The sequence below is a fragment of the Chiloscyllium punctatum genome, chromosome 13, assembly GCF_047496795.1.
Source record: "Chiloscyllium punctatum isolate Juve2018m chromosome 13, sChiPun1.3, whole genome shotgun sequence".
Classification (NCBI taxonomy): domain Eukaryota; kingdom Metazoa; phylum Chordata; class Chondrichthyes; order Orectolobiformes; family Hemiscylliidae; genus Chiloscyllium; species Chiloscyllium punctatum.
Window position 1 is genome coordinate 93,885,114 of NC_092751.1, and position 17,973 is coordinate 93,903,086.

General features: G+C 39.0%; 2 protein-coding genes across 11 annotated transcripts in view; one reads left to right on the forward strand and one right to left on the reverse strand.

Moving 5' to 3' along the window:
- LOC140484679 (inhibitor of nuclear factor kappa-B kinase subunit alpha-like) overlaps positions 1-17,973 on the forward strand; it is a 165,475-nt gene that overhangs the window by 2,492 nt on the left and 145,010 nt on the right. The window contains exons 1-3 of one of the 7 annotated variants that reach the window (XM_072583280.1): positions 1,491-2,147; positions 8,284-8,376; positions 9,242-9,305. The exons of 2 other annotated variants lie outside the window; for them this stretch is intronic. The gene's annotated coding sequence lies outside the window, so the exon portion shown is untranslated. Of the gene's footprint in view, positions 1-1,490; positions 2,148-8,283; positions 9,306-17,973 lie in introns of those variants that run through there. 4 more of the 7 variants (XM_072583282.1, XM_072583279.1, XM_072583283.1 and 1 more) reach the window with 4 other exon arrangements.
- The window catches only part of LOC140484680 (salivary plasminogen activator beta-like), a 45,606-nt gene continuing 41,832 nt past the window's right edge, over positions 14,200-17,973 (reverse strand). For all 4 annotated transcript variants that reach the window (XM_072583290.1, XM_072583289.1, XM_072583287.1 and 1 more), the window contains 2 exons: positions 17,097-17,245; positions 14,200-15,896 (listed from right to left, as the gene is read on the reverse strand). In XM_072583290.1, coding sequence (XP_072439391.1) covers positions 15,741-15,896; positions 17,097-17,245 — 305 coding nt within the window. In that variant the 3' untranslated portion in view covers positions 14,200-15,740. The remainder of the gene's footprint in view (positions 15,897-17,096; positions 17,246-17,973) is intronic.

Sequence of the window (17,973 nt, forward strand, 5' to 3'; positions counted from 1 at the left end):
TTTTTAATATAAGTAATTGATCTATCGTAAGCACTGATCCCATTGCCATCCTGAAAATGTCCACTTTATCCCTACTTTGTTTTGAGTTAGCAAATCCTCTATCCATGCTAATATACTCCCTCCAACATCAGTGGCCTCTTATTAACTGGCCTAATGTGTGGTCCCTTATCAAATTTCTTCTGAAAATCTTCAGATGAAGAGGGCATTTAGTATGTTTTCCTTTTTTTTTGGTCAGAGCGCTATGTATAAGAGTTGGGAGGTCATGTTGCGGCTGGACATTGGTTAGACCACTTTTGGAATATTGCATGCCAATTTGGTCTCTCGACTAGAGGAAGGATGTTGTGAAACTTGAAAGGGTTTAGAAAAGATTTACAAGAATTTTGCTAGGGTTGGAGGATTTGAGCTAAAGGGAGAGGCTGAATAGGCTGGGGCTGTTTTCCCTGGAGCATCGGAGGCTGAGGGCTGACCTCTATCAAGGCTTATAAAATCATGATGAGCATGGATAGGGTAAATAAACACTGTCTCTTCCCTGGGTTGGGAGCGTTCAGAACTAGAGGGCATGGGTTTACCTTGAGGGGAAAGATTTAAAAGGGGCAACTTTCTCCTGCAAAGGCTGGTGCAGTTTGGATGAGCCTCCAGTGGAAGTGGTGAAGGCTGGTAAAATTGTGACCTTTAAAAGGCATCTGGATGGGTATATGAATAGGAGGGATTTAGAGGGATATGGGCCAAGTGCTGGTAAATGGGACTGATTGGGTTGGGATATCTGGTTGACATGGACAAGTTGGATCAAAGTGTCTGTTTCCATGTTGTAAATTTCTCGGGCAGAATTGCCCCACCATCAAGTTGTGCTAACTCTGCTTGATCATAGTTTGTATTTCTAAATGCTCTGCTATTACTTCATTTATAATTAACTTTAATATTTCTGAACAACAGATGTTGTGCTAAATGAGTGATAGCAAGACTTTTAATGTCTCCCTTTGTTAAAATAAAACTCATTTGACATTTGAACGTGTTCTTAGGTGAGCCTACTTAGAAACAAAATTCTTGTTTCTAGTTTGTTAATAACCAATTTTGTATATGAAATATGCAAATTTTTTGAGATAAAGTACGTGTACTTTTTTAACCAAATGCCTTAACATATTGAGAAAGTTAGAATGGAGCATTTAACTTGCGGCACACAACCAAACAGTTGATACTTGAGTTGAAAAGTGTGGTGCTGGAAAAGTGCAGCAGGTCAGGCAGCATCCGAGGAGCAGGAGAATCAATGTTTCGTGCATAAGCCCTTCAGGAATGAGGGTGGTGTGCCTAAAAGGTGGGGGGGGGGGAAATTTGGGGGAGTGGCACTGGGAATACGATAGGTGGAAGAAGGTGAGGGTGATAGGTTGGGAAGAAGATTGCAGGTCAAGAGGGCGGTGCTGAATCTGGGGGTTGGGACTGAAGCTGGGGGGAGGGGAAATGAGAAAGCTGGAGAAATCTACATTCATCCCATGTGGTTGGAGGGTTTCTAGGCGGAAGATGAGGTGCTCTTCCTCCAGGCGTTGTGTTGTCAGGGTCTGGCGATTGGAGGAGGCCAAGGACCTGCATGTCCTTGGCGGAGTGGGAGGGGGAGTTAGTGTTCAGCCATGGGGCAGTTGGGTTGGTTGGTGCGGGTGTCCCAGAGGTGTTCCCTGAAACTTTTCACAAGTTGATGCTTGTCCAGGTATTAGCATTTACTGCTACATAAAACTAGTATTTGTCCCATTGATTCAGTAAAGGCAGTCCATTTAAAACACTATTCAGATATCTGTCTTTGTGTATGTATCTAACTACTGTAAGTAGGCAGATGAAGAGAGTTGGTAGATATTGTGCTTTTCTTTTCATTTATTTGCCAGCCTATCCCTGACTAACAGCAGTGCAAACAGGATAGCGATATATGTAAGTCTGTACATTTGGCAAGCCCTCTGCTGTGCCTCTTTATGACACAGGGAAACTGATTCTTTTGCTCAGCTAAAGTTTGTTGGGATTGCAGATGACATTTGGGCCCAATATGATCTGGACAAGCCCTGGCACCAGACCTGTATCTGTATAGCTCCACTACATTGCGCATATCTCCATAAAGTTGAAGGCGAAGAAAGTAAACCCTCGCAGAAATCTGGAATATCAGCCAGGTTAGTTTTTCCAGCTGCTCCTTCAACAAAATTTGGTGCAAAGTGTCATGCATTGTGTTTCTTTGGGGCCAATCAGAAGTTGAGGGGAGGAGTCTGACATTGGGGCAATCGGTTCTTCCTAAATGTGCACCAAAAAGACAATGCTCTAGTTTCATTGCAGAGGACTGACACAACAGGGGATGCAATTGTTTGGACTGATAAACCCAATTTGATTGGCATAGTGAATGTGTGCTGCAGGCTGTGTCAAAGACATGATAGCAGTGAAAGGATCTTGTTATAATTTTCTTGAAATTTTGCTGTTGTTATTTATTAGTCTGCCATTAACCACTTGCACCTTTTTTTTCCCTGGAAATTCTATTTAACCTAATCCTTGAAGACGATGCATAAGATGTTTAATGCTCATGCTTATTCAAGAGGTGTACTTGTTTTTTCCGATTCCATGTTACTTGTTTCTCCCTTCATTTTTCACTGCTGTTTTTCTCTGATTTGTTTATTCCTAAACCTTCAGATATTGTCCTTTTTTTTTTATGTGAAGTTTAAAAGCATCTAACATAGACTCTTAATAATTGATCAATTACCCTGGAATTTCTCCCAAACTGTCCTTGTGGGATTTCCTAAAGAATTTCGCTGACAAACAAGAAATTCTTCCTTGCCGAATAAACCCATTATGTGATCTTAGTTTGCAGGAGTAATTCATTGAAGGAAAGGCCTTCAAAAAGAGGAACATAAGCAGAAACTTGCAGCAGACTGGGCAGTAAATTGTGGCTCTATTTTGAATAACATGTGAAGCAGATTAGCTGTGCTGAATTTGAAGACTTGAACATTGCAAACATTATTCCATTTTTAAGTAGCTTGACTAAACTTGTATTACCTTGAATATTATGGACAGTAAAGGTCACCCTCCTTTTTAAATAAGGATGTAAATGCATTGCAGGCAATTCAAAGAAGGTTTAAGAAACAAAATTCTGGAATAGGCAGGAGATCAGAAGAGAAAGAGGTGACTTAATTGAAACATGGAAGCTCATAGAGATGTACACCACAGAAACAGACCCTTCGGTCCAACTTGTCCATGAGGCCAGATATCCTAACCTAATCTAGTCCTATTTGCCAGCACTTGGCACATATTCCTCTGCACCTTCAGATTCATATAATCCTCCCAAATCTTTTAAATATTGCAATTGTACCAGCCTCCACTACTTCCTATGGCAGTTCATTCCAAACACTCTCTCACCACCCTTTTTTTTTATATCTTTTTCCCTCTCTCCCTAAACCTATGCTGTCTAGATCTGCCACCCCCCCACCAAGGACACACACCCCTTTCCCCAGGGAAAAGATTTATCCTATCCATGCCTCTCATAATTTTGTAAACCTCTCTAAGGTCACCCCTCAGCCTCTGATGCTCCAGGGAAAACAGTCCCACTTACTCAACCTCTCCCTATAGCTCAAATCTTCCAACCCTGGCAACATCTTTGTAAATCTTTTCTGAACCCTTTCATGTTTCACAACCTCCTTCTGATAGGATGGAGACCAGAATTGCATGCAGTGTTCCAAAAGTGGCCTAACCATGGTCCTGTACAACCGCAACATGACCTCCCAACTCCTGTATTCAGTACTCTGACCAATAAAGGAAAGCATATCAAACGCCACCTTCATTATCTGATCTATCTGCAACTCTTACTTTGAGGGAACAAAGAACCTGCTCTCCAAGGTCATTGTTCAGCAACACTCCCAAGGACCTTACTATGAAGTGTATAAGTCCTGCTCTGATTTGCTTTTCCAAAACGCAGCACTTCATATTTATCTAAATTAAACTCCATCTGCCACTCCTCAAGCCATATAAAATCTTGAAGAGTCTTAACAGGTTACACAAGACCACATCCCCTCCATATTTGCGAGAATCGAGAACAAGGGGTCACTGTTTAAAAATCAGATGCCACCTACTTAAAATGGATCTGGAGAACTTTTTTTTTTCTGATGATCTTGAGTCTTTGGAACTCTCTCTTCCATAAAAGATGATTGAAGGTGAGTCCTTGAATATTTTTAAGGCAGAAGTAGCCAGATAGTTGTTGAGCAAGAAGGTAAATGGTTATCAGGGGAGGCAGGATGGTGGATGTGGGATTCATCAGATTAGACGTGATTCTGTTGAATGACAGAGCAGACAGGACAGATTGAATGCTCTTGCTTCTGATTTACATGTTCATGCTACTGTTAAGTTTCTGTCAATCCTTTTTTGCTTTGCTCTAAGTTATGCATTGGTTGTCTAAATATGGAAGAGCACAAAATCACAAAGCAATGAGGTAGCGTGAAGCTCCTTTGAGAAAATCTTGTTGATTTGCTTAATTACTTAGTTAACAAATTGACATTTTCAGTCCAAAGGTAAATGTTACATTATTTCCACACTGCACCTGACTTGTGTGATGATACTATAGCTTTAACAGATGCATTTTGTCCTTTTTTATGAAGAGAGATTGACAAGAGGTACCAAGCAGTTTGTTCCAAACCAATAAACTAAACCACTTGAGGCCATGGGTTTTTTAAAGTTGGAGCAATAGGAACAGCATGAATGAGTGGAGTTAGGCTCCCACAGAACCAGGGTTTCAGTTTAGCATCAGTAGTTGTTGGGGTTTGAAGCTGCTGTACATCGCTCCCTTATGTTGCAAAATGCTTATTCTGTCTGCCAGAACTTTCTCTTGATCTTTCTTCCTAGACTAGAGAAACATTGCATGTGACACTTTAATTTTATTGAATTTGCCTTTGTACAGGGTGTGTTTATGGGATGTTACTATATTTGACCAGTTGCTGTTCATTTAATTACTAACCTATTATTCTGTTCCGTTTTTCAACAGAGTTGTTAGCTGAATTTTTTTATTTGGTTGCATTTTAACTGAGTATGAATAAAATATGTTTGCTTAAAGCAAAGTTGTGTAATCACTCAAATTACATCTGAAACACACACCTTACACTTGCCTCGAAATAAATATGTTAGGGTCTAGGTATCTCATTGTTACATTTTTGAAAAGGGTCAGTCTGGTCCATGACAGCTGTGAAGTGAGAATGCATCATTTAATCATGCAATAAAGCTCAAAAAATTGCCGATATCCACAAGTAGTTTTTAAATTCTGACCCAGTAGACATTCCAAGCATTCTTGAACTGAGTGTTAGCTGAAGCTCAAATAGAGTCATAGAGATGTACAGCACGGAAACCGACCCTTCGGTCCAACTCGTCCATGCCAACCAGATATCGCAACCTAATCTAGTCCCACCTGCCAGCACCTGGCCCATCTCACTCCAAATCCTTCCTATTTGTACATCCATCCAGATGCCTCTTAAATGTTGCAATTGTACCAGCCTCCACCACATCCTCTGGCACCCCTTTCCAATCATTTACCACCCTCTGCATGAAAAAGTTGCCCCTTGGGTGTCTTTCATATCTTTCCCCTCTCACTCTAAACCTATGCCCTCTCGTTCTGGACTCCCTGACCCCAGGTCTGTTTATCCTATCCATGCCCCTTGTGATTGTACAAACCTCTATAAGGTCACCCCTCAGCTTCCATCGCTCCAAGGAAAACAGCCTCAGCCTGTTCAGCCTCTTCCCTATAGCCCAAATCCTCCAACCCTGGCAACATCCTTGTAAATAATTCCTGAACCCTTTCAAGTTTCACAAGATCTTTCCAATAGGAAGGAGACCAGAATTGCACGCAATATTCCAATAGTAGCCTAACCAATGTCCTGTACAGTTGTAACATGACCTCCGAACACCTGTACTCCATAGTCTGACCAATAAAGGAAAGCACATCAAACGCCACCTTCACCATCCTATCTAGCTGCGGCTCTACTTTCAAGTTGTCGCTTTTGTTTTATAGTAATAATTTTGATTAATATAATCCTACATAATATGTACCCTGTTTTTTTTTTGATGAAAGAAATGTCACTCATAAAATATGATCAGTTTGAATAATATAACTGAACTTCCTTAGGTATATTGTGTGATGAATTTTTTTTAAATTCAACAACCAGCTGTTAAGATGTTGCTGAAAACTGTACTCTTTTAGCATTTGGATTGTAGACCCTTTCAAGTCTCTGAATACCTAATTAGAGATGGACATAGGTAAGGGTACCTCAAAATGATCTGTTCAGTTCACACATCTCAATGTTTCAAGATTGACCAACATTTAGATTGAAGTTTCCAGATGGTTTGATTCTGTGTTCCATATGGGCAAAAGGAAAAATTGAAACTCAGTTACCACTGTAATGTTAAAAGATTAAATTGGACAATCCTTCTTTACCTTAATGTCATATTCAAGGGTTAAATGGTACTGTCTTCCTCCTGAAGCTGAACATTTTTGCGAAGTGGTTAGGATGACATTGGTGCAGGGATGCAGATAACTCCTACTTCATTTAGGCAGTCACTTACTACTACTCCCCAACTATTATCAAATTTTAACTCTCATTTCAGCCCCTTCCATTCTGAAATGCTTTCAGAGCCACCCCCGAAGCTAGGCTGTATCACACCTATATTGTCTTGGGAAATTACTGAGTCAGAAAATCATTTGCATAACAATTCCCCAGGATTAAGGCATTTATGTTTATATTTACTCCAGGTCACCCTCAGATATGTGGTTATGGGAGGGGGAATGGCCAGAGTACCTGTGAGCATTACCAACTGACCTGTATAAAGGGGATGTGTTTCCTTTGTTCAGGCCTCTTTTGACTTGACTTGGCACACCTGCGAAGAGTGTCAAAGGGGGTCACTGACCTTGTACAGGCTTTAATAAATCTTAATTATTTGCAGAAATAAGCGTGTGAATTGCATCTCCAGTAAAGAACTTAACACCATGAACCACTTTCTGTTATCACAGTGACTGGCCCTGTCCAAACGAGTGGGTGAGCCTCCGAATTAGTCCTGAAATCCAAGTTAATTTCATAGAATTCACCTTTTGTTATCCCAGGACCCAGTAGATTCTTCAGAGTCATCAGTTATTATCCAGTCTTAAGAACTAGACTCAAACAATCTGCAAGTCATCAAGCAGCCGAAGTACTTAATCTATTCCAGTTTCAGAGTTCACTTGAGAACCAATTCCTTAGATAGCAGGCTGAGAATTATGTAAATTTACTGAGAATCCTTTATTTTACAATACTCTAATTTCAACTTGAAATTACCAAATCCTTTGAAGAAACCACAAACTGTTACATGGTGTTCCATATTTCAAATGTAAATAACCTGTGTAGAAGTGTACTTTTGTTTTCTGTGTCTAGTCTTTGCATGTATACAGTATGAGTAGTGTTTTTTAATTTGCATTTTGAGAGAATCAACAACCTTTATTTTAAAATCACTAAAGATTGCTGCTGAATTATCTAATTTGAATATGCATTCCAAGGATAAGTGAAGGCACAATTCTTTCCCTACAGAACATAGTGATAGTGGGCTGTCAAAGAATACAAAATCTGCTCTTGATTGTAATAAACTATCAATTGGATCTGTGAATAATACAAATATTCTACCTTTTAATTATCAAAAGATCTTCCTTCAGAGAGTATACTCAAAGCCTAAATATTAGGGACAGTATCATCTTCAAGGGAGTGCAGCAAAGGTTGATCAGGCTGATTCATGGAATGGCAGGTGTGTTGTATGAAGTGAGATGGGTCCATTGGGCATATCAGGCTCTCATGGTAGAGTGATAATGTCCCTTCCTCTGAACTTGGAGGCTTGGGTTAGTTCTGTCTGCACCAAATTTGTGATAATATCTCTGAGATATTTCAACTGGCTTGTCATTAAAAGAATGAGAGGGCATCTCATTGGAAAAATTAAATTCTGACTGAGCTGGACAGACTGGATGCAAGGATGATATTTTCCTTGACTAGGGCATCCAAACTAAGTGGCATCCAAACTAAGTGGCAATGGTTTCAAGATATGTTATAAGCCAAAATCTTTCAATCAACTGCTTAACTATCAACACTGCACCATCCCATTGTTAACTCTTTGCAAAACTTCAATGTTATTCCATATATCTCTTTTAACGTGGCTTTTTTTGGATGCACCACTCCTTTGTAATCTTGCTTTATTTCTTCTTGCATTGAGTAATAAATTCAGCCTTGCACTCACTCGTGCCTTTTTAAATTGACTATGATCATTCAGAGTAACCCCACCGGATGGCATAAAGAACATGTATGTGAGCTGTCATGACTCAGCACTGCAGAAATGATGGAAGGAAATGGCACTGCTGTAAGAGTAAGTAATGAAAAGTACATATGATGAGGAAGCTGCCTCTTTTTCACACCAGAGCTTGACTATTTGGGGAATTCTGTTACTCGGGATCACGAGTGAGGGGAGAAAGGTTTAATGGAGATGTGCGTGGAAAATTCTTTATGCAGAGGGTGTTGGGTGCCTGGAACTTGTTGCCGGTAGAGGTGGGTATGATTGCGTCATTTAAGATGTATCTAGACAGATACATGAATGAGCAGGGGGATACAGATCCTTCAAGAAGAGGTGACTGGTTTAGATCAAGGATCAGGATCGGTGCAGGCTTGGAGGGCTGAAGGGCCTGTTGCTATGATGTAATTTTCTTTGTTCTTGTTATATTTTCAAAATTATGCAGAGTTTAACCAGTATTAAATTAAAGTTTGGCAACTTGGAGTCTGGATTAAAGACTAGCAATATAGATTTGTCACCCATTCCAGAAACCATCCCAGTTGCTGGAGCTGAAATTTACATGAACTTTTCTTACTTCACTACATTGCCCTCTTGTGGATAAGTGGTTACCGACATTTGATTATTGATTCTAGCCCCGAATAAAAACACTTGCTCAAAAATAGACAATATTTTGAGACATAATCAGTACAAAAAATATGGCTGCTATACCAGTATATTTGTGAATAACTAAAGAGATTTCTTAGATAAAGCAAATGCCTGATTTAAATAAAAATTGGAAGTTGAAATTTTTGAAATATTGCCCAGCAACTGTGAAGTACACAACTTAACACTGCAAGGTATGTAACCATTAACAAAATTTGTTGGCCAATTTTACTATTCCCTCTGCTTATTGTAATTTGCTGCTTTTCTTCGATTTATATGATGCAATTCATGCTCTTGGCAGTTTGTTTCTCTGTCAACAGACTAATGTTTGAGATGCAACCTTCAAATTTCTGGTTGGACAAGAGGTGAGGTTCAAACTGAAGAAATTGATACTTGTGGATGATTACATAGGTTGTAAAATAGTTGAAAATAGATAGGTAAAACACAAATGCTCATTTATATTTAGCTCTGCTGTCATGACTATGATTGTTTGGTAATTGAACCTTAAAAGTCAGATCAACATATATTAGTCATAGAATCACAGATGTGCAGCATGGAAACTGACCCATCAGTCCAACTTGTCCATGCTGACCAGATATCCCAATCCAATCTAGTCCCACCTGCCACCACCCGGCTCATATCCCTCCAAACCCTTCCTATTCTTATATCCATCCAAATGCCTTTTAAATGTTGCAATTGTACTAGCCTCCACCACTTCCTATGGCAACTCATTCCATACACCTACTAGCCTTTGCATGAAAAAGTTGCCCCTTTCGTCTCTTTTATATCTTTCTTCCCCCCCACCCTAAACCTGTGCCCTTGAGTTCTGGACCTCTGTAAGGTCACCCCTCTGCCTCCAACACTCCAGGGAAAACACTCCAGCCTATTCAGCCTCTCCCTGTAGCTCAAATCCTCCAACCCTGGAAACATCCTTGTAAGTCTTTTTTGAACCCTTCCACTATGAAGGAGACCAGTATTGCATGCAGTGTTCCAACAATGGCCTAACCAATGTCCTGTACAGCTGCAACATGATCTCCTAACCCCTGTACTCAGTACTCTGACCAATAAAGGAAAGCATACCAAACACCACCTTCACTATCCTATCTACCCATGACTCCACTTTCAAGGAGCTATGAACCTGCCCTCCAAGGTCTTTGTTCAGCAACACTCCCTAGGACCTTACCATTAAGTGTATACGTCCTGCTAAGATTTGCTTTCCCAAAATGCAGCACCTTGTATTTATCTAAATTAAACTCCTCAGCCCATTGGCCCATTTGATCAAGATCCCATTGTAATCTGAGGTAACTTTCTTCATTGTTCACTATACCTCGAGTTTTGGTGTCCTCTGTAAACTTGCTAACTATACCTCTTATGCTCACATCCAAATCAATTACATGAATGATGAAAAGTAGTGGACCCAGCAGCAATCCTTGTGGAACTCCACTGGTCACAGGCCTCCAATCTGAAAAACAACCCTCCACCGCCACCTTCTATCTTCTACCTACCAGCCAGGTCTGCATCGTAATGGCTAGATCTCCTTGTATTCAATGAGATCTAACCTTGCTAACCAGTCTCCCATGGGAAACCTTGGTGAATGCCTTACTGAAGTCCATTTAAATTGTCCACTGCTCTGCCCTCATCAATCCTCTTTCTTTCTTCTTCAAGAAACTCAATCAAGTTTGTGAGACATGATTTCCCATGCACAAAGCCATGTTGATTATCCCTAATCAGTCCTTGCCTTTCCAAATACGTATACATCCTGTCCCTAAGGATTCCCTCCAACAACTTGCCCACTCCCAGCGTTCAGCTCACCGGTCGATAGTTCCCTGGCTTGTCCTTACCACCTTTCTTAAATAGTAGCACCACATTGGCCAACCTCCCCAGTCTTGCAGCACCTCACCTGTGTCTATCAATGATACAAATGTCTCAGCAAGGGGCCCAGCAATCACTTCCCTAGCTTCCCACATGTTTAGGGTACACCTGATCAGGTCCTGGGGATTTATTCACTTACGCGTTTCAAGACATCCAGCACTTCCTCCTCTGTGTAATATGGACATTTTAAAAAATATCACCAACTATTTCCCTACATTCTATATCTTCCATGTCCTTTTCCACAATGAACACTAATGCTAAATACTTATTTAGTATCTTCCCCCATCTCCTGCAGCTCCACACAAAGGCCACTTTGCTGATCTTTGAGGGGCGCTATTTTCTCACGAGTTACTCTTTTGTCCATCATGTATTTGTAAAAACCCTTTGGATTCTCCTTAACTCTATTTGCCAAAGCTATCTCGTGTCCCCTTTGTCCTCCTGATTTTCTCTTAAGTGTACTCCTACTGCCTTTATATTCTTCAAAGGGTTCTCTAGATCTATCCTGTCTGTACCTGACATATGCTTCCTCCTTTTTCTTAACCAAACCCTCCATTTCTTTTGCCATCCAGCATTCCCGAAACCTATCAGCCTTTCCTTTCACCCTATCAGGAATATACTGTCTCGGGATTCAGCTTATCTAATTTCTGAAGGCTTCCCATTCTCCAGCTGTCCTTTTTACCTGTCAACATCTGCCTCCAGTCAGCTTTTGAAAGTTCTTGCCTAATACCATCCAAATTAGCCTTTCTACAATTTTGAACTTCAACTTTTAGATCTGGTCCATCCTTCTCCATCACTACCTTAAAACCAAGTGCTCCCCCACTGACACCTCAGTCCCCTGCCCTGCCTTATTTCCCAAGAGTAGGTCAAGTTTTGCACCTTCTCTAGAAGGTACATCCACATACTGAATCAGAAAATTTTCTTGTACACACTTAACAAATTCCTCTCCATCTAAACCCTTAACACCAAAGCAGTCACCGCCTATGTTTGGAAAGTTTAAAATCCCCTACCATAACAACCCTATTCTTACAGACAACTGAGATCTCCTTAAAAATGTGTTTCTCAATTTCCTGCTGACGATGGGGTGGGGGGGTCTATAGTACAATCCCAATAAGGTGATAGCACAATCCCAATAAGGTGGGCGGCACGGTGGCACAGTGGTAAGCACTGCTGCCTCGCAGCGCTGGAGACCCGGGTTCAATTCCCGCCTCAGGCGACTGACTGTGTGGAGTTTGCACGTTCTCCCCGTGTCTGCGTGGGTTTCCTCCGGGTGCTCCGGTTTCCTCCCACAGTCCAAAGATGTGCAGGCCAGGTGAATTGGCCATGCTAAATTGCCCATAGTGTTAGGTAAGGGGTAGATGTAGATGTAGGGGTATGGGTGGGTTACGCTTCGGCGGGGCGATGTGGACTTGTTGGGCCGGAGGGCCTGTTTCCACACTAAGTAATCTAATCTAATCTAATCCCTTTCTTATTTCTCAGTTCCACCCAAATAACTTCCCTGGATATATTTCCGAGAATATCCTTCCCCAGTACAGCTATAATGCTTTCTTTATCAAATACTGCACTCTTCCTCTCTTGCATCCCTTTGTCCTTCCTGTAGCATTTGTATCCTGGAACATTAAGCTGCCAGTCCCGTCCTTCCTTGAGGCACATTTCTGTAATTGCTATGATGTCTCAGTTCCATGTTCCTAACCATGCCCTGAGTTCATATGCCTTCCCTGTAGGCCTCTTGCATTGAAATAAATACAGCTTATTTTATCAGTCTGACCTTGTCCTCTACTTTGTCCCTGCCTGCCCTGATTGTTTGTTTGCCTTTGCTTCTTTTCTTAACTGTACCAGTCTCAGGTTGATCTTTTTCCTCACTGGGGTCTTATCCCACTCCCCCACCCCTCCTACTTACTAGTTTAAAACCTGCCGAGCAACTCTAGCAATTCTCCCTGCCAGTATATTAGTCCCCTTCCGTTGGGTGCAATCCATCCTTGTACAGGTCACTTCTACCCCAGAAGAGATTCCAATGATCCAAAAATGTGAATCCTTCTCCCATACACCAGCTCTTCAGCCATGCATTCATTTGCTCTATCCTCCTATTTCTACCCTCACTAGCTCATAGTACAGGAGTAATCTATATATTACTAATGTCGAGGACCTCCTTTTTTTAAATTCCTGCCTAACTCTCTCTATATCCAATATGTCCAGCAATACATGAATTCAACAACAAAGGCAGTAATTGCACAGGTTCACTGCTGTATCAGTCAGCAATGTGGATTTCTCTCTCTCTCTCTCTCTCTCTCTCTCTCTCTCTCTCTCTCTCTCTCTCTCTCTGACCTGAGTATGTGCTGCCTTTGTCTGCTCCTCTCCATTTTAAAACCTGAAATGACAATTACAGATTTTAAAAAAAAACGATGTGTTACTGACTTAGTGAGTGAGTTAGTACAAAGCTTTTTGTCAATGCAGCAATGTTCAAATCATTAGAAAAATAGCAGTGTTTTAAATGTTCTAGATTCAGTTAAGAGCATCTCTACTTATTTATATTGTTGATCTTATGTATGAAACACAGCAATCTGTGTTTCATACATAAGATCAACAATATAAATAAGTAGAGATGCTCTTAACTGAATCTAGAACATTTAAAACACTGCTATTTTTCTAATGATTTGAACATTGCTGCATTGACAAAAAGCTTTGTACTAACTCACTCACTAAGTCAGTAACACATCGTTTTTTTTTACATCTGTAATTGTCATTTCTATTTGACATTTCAGGTTTTAAGATAGCTGTGTGTATCCGAAATGAATGCAATTTTCTCAGTGAACAAAGTACCGATGTTACAAATTGCAAATAAAATTAACTGAACATGAATTTCAATATCAATTAATTGCTTCAATTATCTTAAACTTGAACAATTTAGTCTCTAACCAAAACCACTTTGTATGAGGACTTGAAGTGAACTATAAAGTAGGTTCAAGTCAAACGCCAAGAGCTAAGTTGTGACCTGTGATTTATTTCCTAATTAGCATTTTACTTGATGAGTGACATTCTGTAATTGTTATAAGCACAGGAACTATAAATAAAAATATGTATTTCAAAAATTAAATTTATTTGACTATTTACGATCATTAAAATTTATATGAACTATCATGGGACTATTAAAATACAATGTAATACAATTTCAGACATTATCACTAGTATAGCACTAGACATTTCCGTTCATTACATAAATGAAATGATAAATAAACTTAGAACTTTCCTTAGCCATTTTTCACAGCTTCATTTGACACAAAATGGAACTACCTAGAGGACAACAAAATTAATACTATCTTTAAAAACGTACACCCAATCCCTGGCATGCTATTTCAAATGCTATACTTTTGAAAAAGCCTATCTAAGTAATTTGAAATTTTACAGGATTATGTACTTTATTTGGTATTTTTAATACAAACTGGATAAATACCTCATTTAACACTATACATTAACTTGGAACAACTTGTGAATTTATCCATTAAAATATTGACACTGTCCTTGTAAATAAAATATAAGATAGTATCCAAATATAGCATTTAGTAATTAAATAAAAGATAACATTTGTTAGGTTTGGTCCAACCACTGGTTGTTGAAACCACTGACAAGCACAACTGAAATTATCATAAGAATACAAAATGTAGTCACAATTTTACAAAGTAAATTTAATATTATCTTGATGAATGTCATAGCTTTGAAAATATTCATAATTTAGACATGGGTTTGATCATGCATAAAACCCTTAAGAGAAAAGGTATTCCTACCGAAATATATACAATAGGATTTTGTATGGCTTTCTGGGATCAATTTATGTGTAATTCAAGTGTTCAAATTAAACAAATTTCAAACAGACAGGTAATTCATAGTACATATCAAATGACTATTAAAAGCAGAAAAGAATTTGTACAATGTATCTGAGATCTAATCTAACTTTAAAAAATATTTGTGAATGCTAACAAAATGAACAGCATTCTTAACACTGATTAGACAGAAAAAGTTAATGATATTATTGAATGGTAGAGTGGATTCTCAAGGCTGAAGGCCTTACTTCTGCTCCTATTTTAATGTCTTATGACCCACAATACTATGAAGTTAGTCATAGAGATGTACAGCATGGAACAGACCCTTCGGTCCAACTCATCCATGTTGACCAGATATTCTAATCATCCCATTTGCCAGCACTTGGCCCATATCCCTCGCAACCCTTCCTATTCATGTACCCATCTCTGTCTTTGAAATATTGTAATTGTGCTAGCCTCCTCCACTTCCTCTGGCAGCTCATTCCATATATATGCCACCCTCTGCATGAAAAAGTTGTCTCTTAGGTCCCTTTTTAAATCTCTCCCCTCTAACCCAATGCCTTCTAGTTCTGGACTCACCCACTCTAGGGAAAAGACCTTGTCTATTTACTCTATCCATGCCCCTCATGATTTTATAAATCTCAGGAAGGTCATCCGTCTGCATCCAACACTCCAGGGAAAACAGCCCCAAGCCTATTCACCTCTCCCGATTGGTTCCAATCCTCCAACCCTGGGAACATCCTTATAAACTTTTTCTGAACCCTTTCAAATTTACAAAACCTCCTTCCAACTGGAGGGAGACCACAAATGCACACAATATTCCAAAAGTGGCCTAACCAATATCCTGTACAGCTGTATTAGGCATAATATTTTCTCAAAAAATAAGTTTAGGGTTAGCTACATCAAATGAAAAGTAAAGAGATTGCTGACACAGACAAGATTTAAAATGTAGCGTTTGTAAAATGTATCTTAGATGACACTTTAACAACTTCATCAAAACTACAAATTACAGAAATGAGGTAGATTGGATCATTGTATCAGACACACAAACTTTCCTGCAAATCATTAAGGTAACTGATCAGCTGATAATGAGATGAGTGATTTTAAAATCTCCTAAATCATGTTTTCTTCAATCCACTGGATGTAATTTAAAACTCTTGTGTAAACGCCTGGTTTATTTGGTCGGGCACACCCATCTCCCCAGCTGGTTATTCCATAAAGATTCATTCGTCCATTGTTTTCACATACAAGAGGTCCACCAGAATCTCCCTGTCATTTAAATAGAGGATAAAAATTATTACTTTGCTTATTACTTATTACTTATATTATGCTCTTTGACATGGTAAAGCCAATTCAGTGCATCTTTTCATGGTCAGATCTTGAACTAGACTATAATTAAATTTGATCTTAATTTATCAGTACATACAAGCAGCAACAATATAGCAGCTACTGAATTAATTGACTTTAATTGACTAAGTTTGAAACTTCCCTTAAATTCTTTAGTTAACCTGGATGATGGGCTGTCCTCTTCAACATTTTCTTTACAGCAGAAATATATATATTCTGAGTATTCTTAACCACCTCTGCTCTATTTCGGAATTGATTTACTCCTTTGCCTCGTATCCTGGCTCAGCTTTCATCACCACATCGTTGCCGTTAAGTGCATCTAAAATCAAAGTCTTAGACCCACTCTTGTCTCTTTCATAGAAAGATCAAAAATAGGAGCAGGTTTAGGCCATTTGGCTCTTTAGAGCTTGCTCCACCATTTCAGTGTGATCTTGGCTGATCATTCAAATCAGAACCCTGCTCCCGTTTCCTCTCTGAACACTTTAATCCCTTTAACCCTAAAAACTGCATCTAACTCCTTTTTGAAAACATTCAATGTTTTGGCCTCAACCACTTTTTGTAGCACAGAATTCCATAGGCTCACTACACTGAGTAAAAATATTTCTCCACATTTTAGTATGAAATGACCTACCCCATATCATTAGACTCCTGGTTCTGGACTGTCTGGTCATCAAGAACATCCCTCCAGCAAATAATGTAAAATTTATTTACACTGTGTTCCCTGCTACCTAGGAGTGCCTTTATTCAGAACATTCATAAATCCTTTGATACAAAATCTAGCATGTTGATGTTCAAAAAGATTAAATTAAGTTTCTTTACTTTTTCAGTCTCTTATTTGTCTATGCTAATAGTCTTTCTTTCACAGTGTTTATTAATATTAGTTTCTGAACACAATTCAGATTTAATTTATAGTACCCAATTTAGAGTCTAAATTAGCCGAAAAGCCTCCTTTTTCCTGTGCAAAACACTGATGACATTTACATTTAATCCCAAGTTTAAAAAGAAACAAGGACTGAGTGTCAAAAGCATTGTACGGTACAGTTTACTTTTAATAAATTTGATTTCCTCTGATTTTGTGAATTTCATTTGAAAATTTCAATGAATTTGGTTCTGTTTACTTACTTTACAAGCATCTTCCTTCCAGTTATGATGGGCAGCACACAACATGTTTTCAGTTAATTTCTTTCCATAATATTCAGGAGACCTACATTTTTGCTGTGAAATCAAATTCACTCTTGCCTCCTTCAGGAATTTGGAGTAGAAAGGAGAAACTGAAATAAAACAAAAAAAAAGTATGCATTAATGTCTTAGCAGCATAGATTTCTTGAGAAAGTTTGTTGGCTTGCAACACAGTTCAAATAAAGTCCTGGAAATATTTAGGTCAACATATATAGACATGTTCTACAAAATCTAAACTTTTTTAGAACAACCAGTTCAAGAGCAGCAACCGTATAAGAAATGCAAGCAGCAAGGACGGGAAAGGTTTCTGGTATATTTAGGTATGTTACTTTCAAGAGTAAAGTTAGAGTATCCCCAGCTCATGTGTCTTGGATAGCAAACAAAATAAATGAAAAACAAAACAGCAAAAAGAGACTTGTGAAATATGTTAAAAGCAAGACTCAATTAGCAACCAAGAATATAATGGAAATTACTGGAGAAAATTGCCTGAGTTGATATGCAAGGCAAGGAGAGATTACAAGTAAAAATGAGCCAGTACCATTAATTTCAAACCTGACATATAAATGTTACGATCTCCTAACATTTAAAGAGAAAGCTAAGTACCCTATTTTAGCCAACAGTGCAACACCAGGTTTCATTTTATTGCATATAAAAATAGTGACCAAATTAACACTATTAACAAAACCGCATGGTTTAGAACTATTAAGTGTTTCACACGAATGTTTACTACTTAATCCACCTAAGAATTTTCTTATAAGATGTTAGACTTTAAGTTGTTTCCTTCCATAGGAATTACACAGAGGTATGCCATACTGCTCTG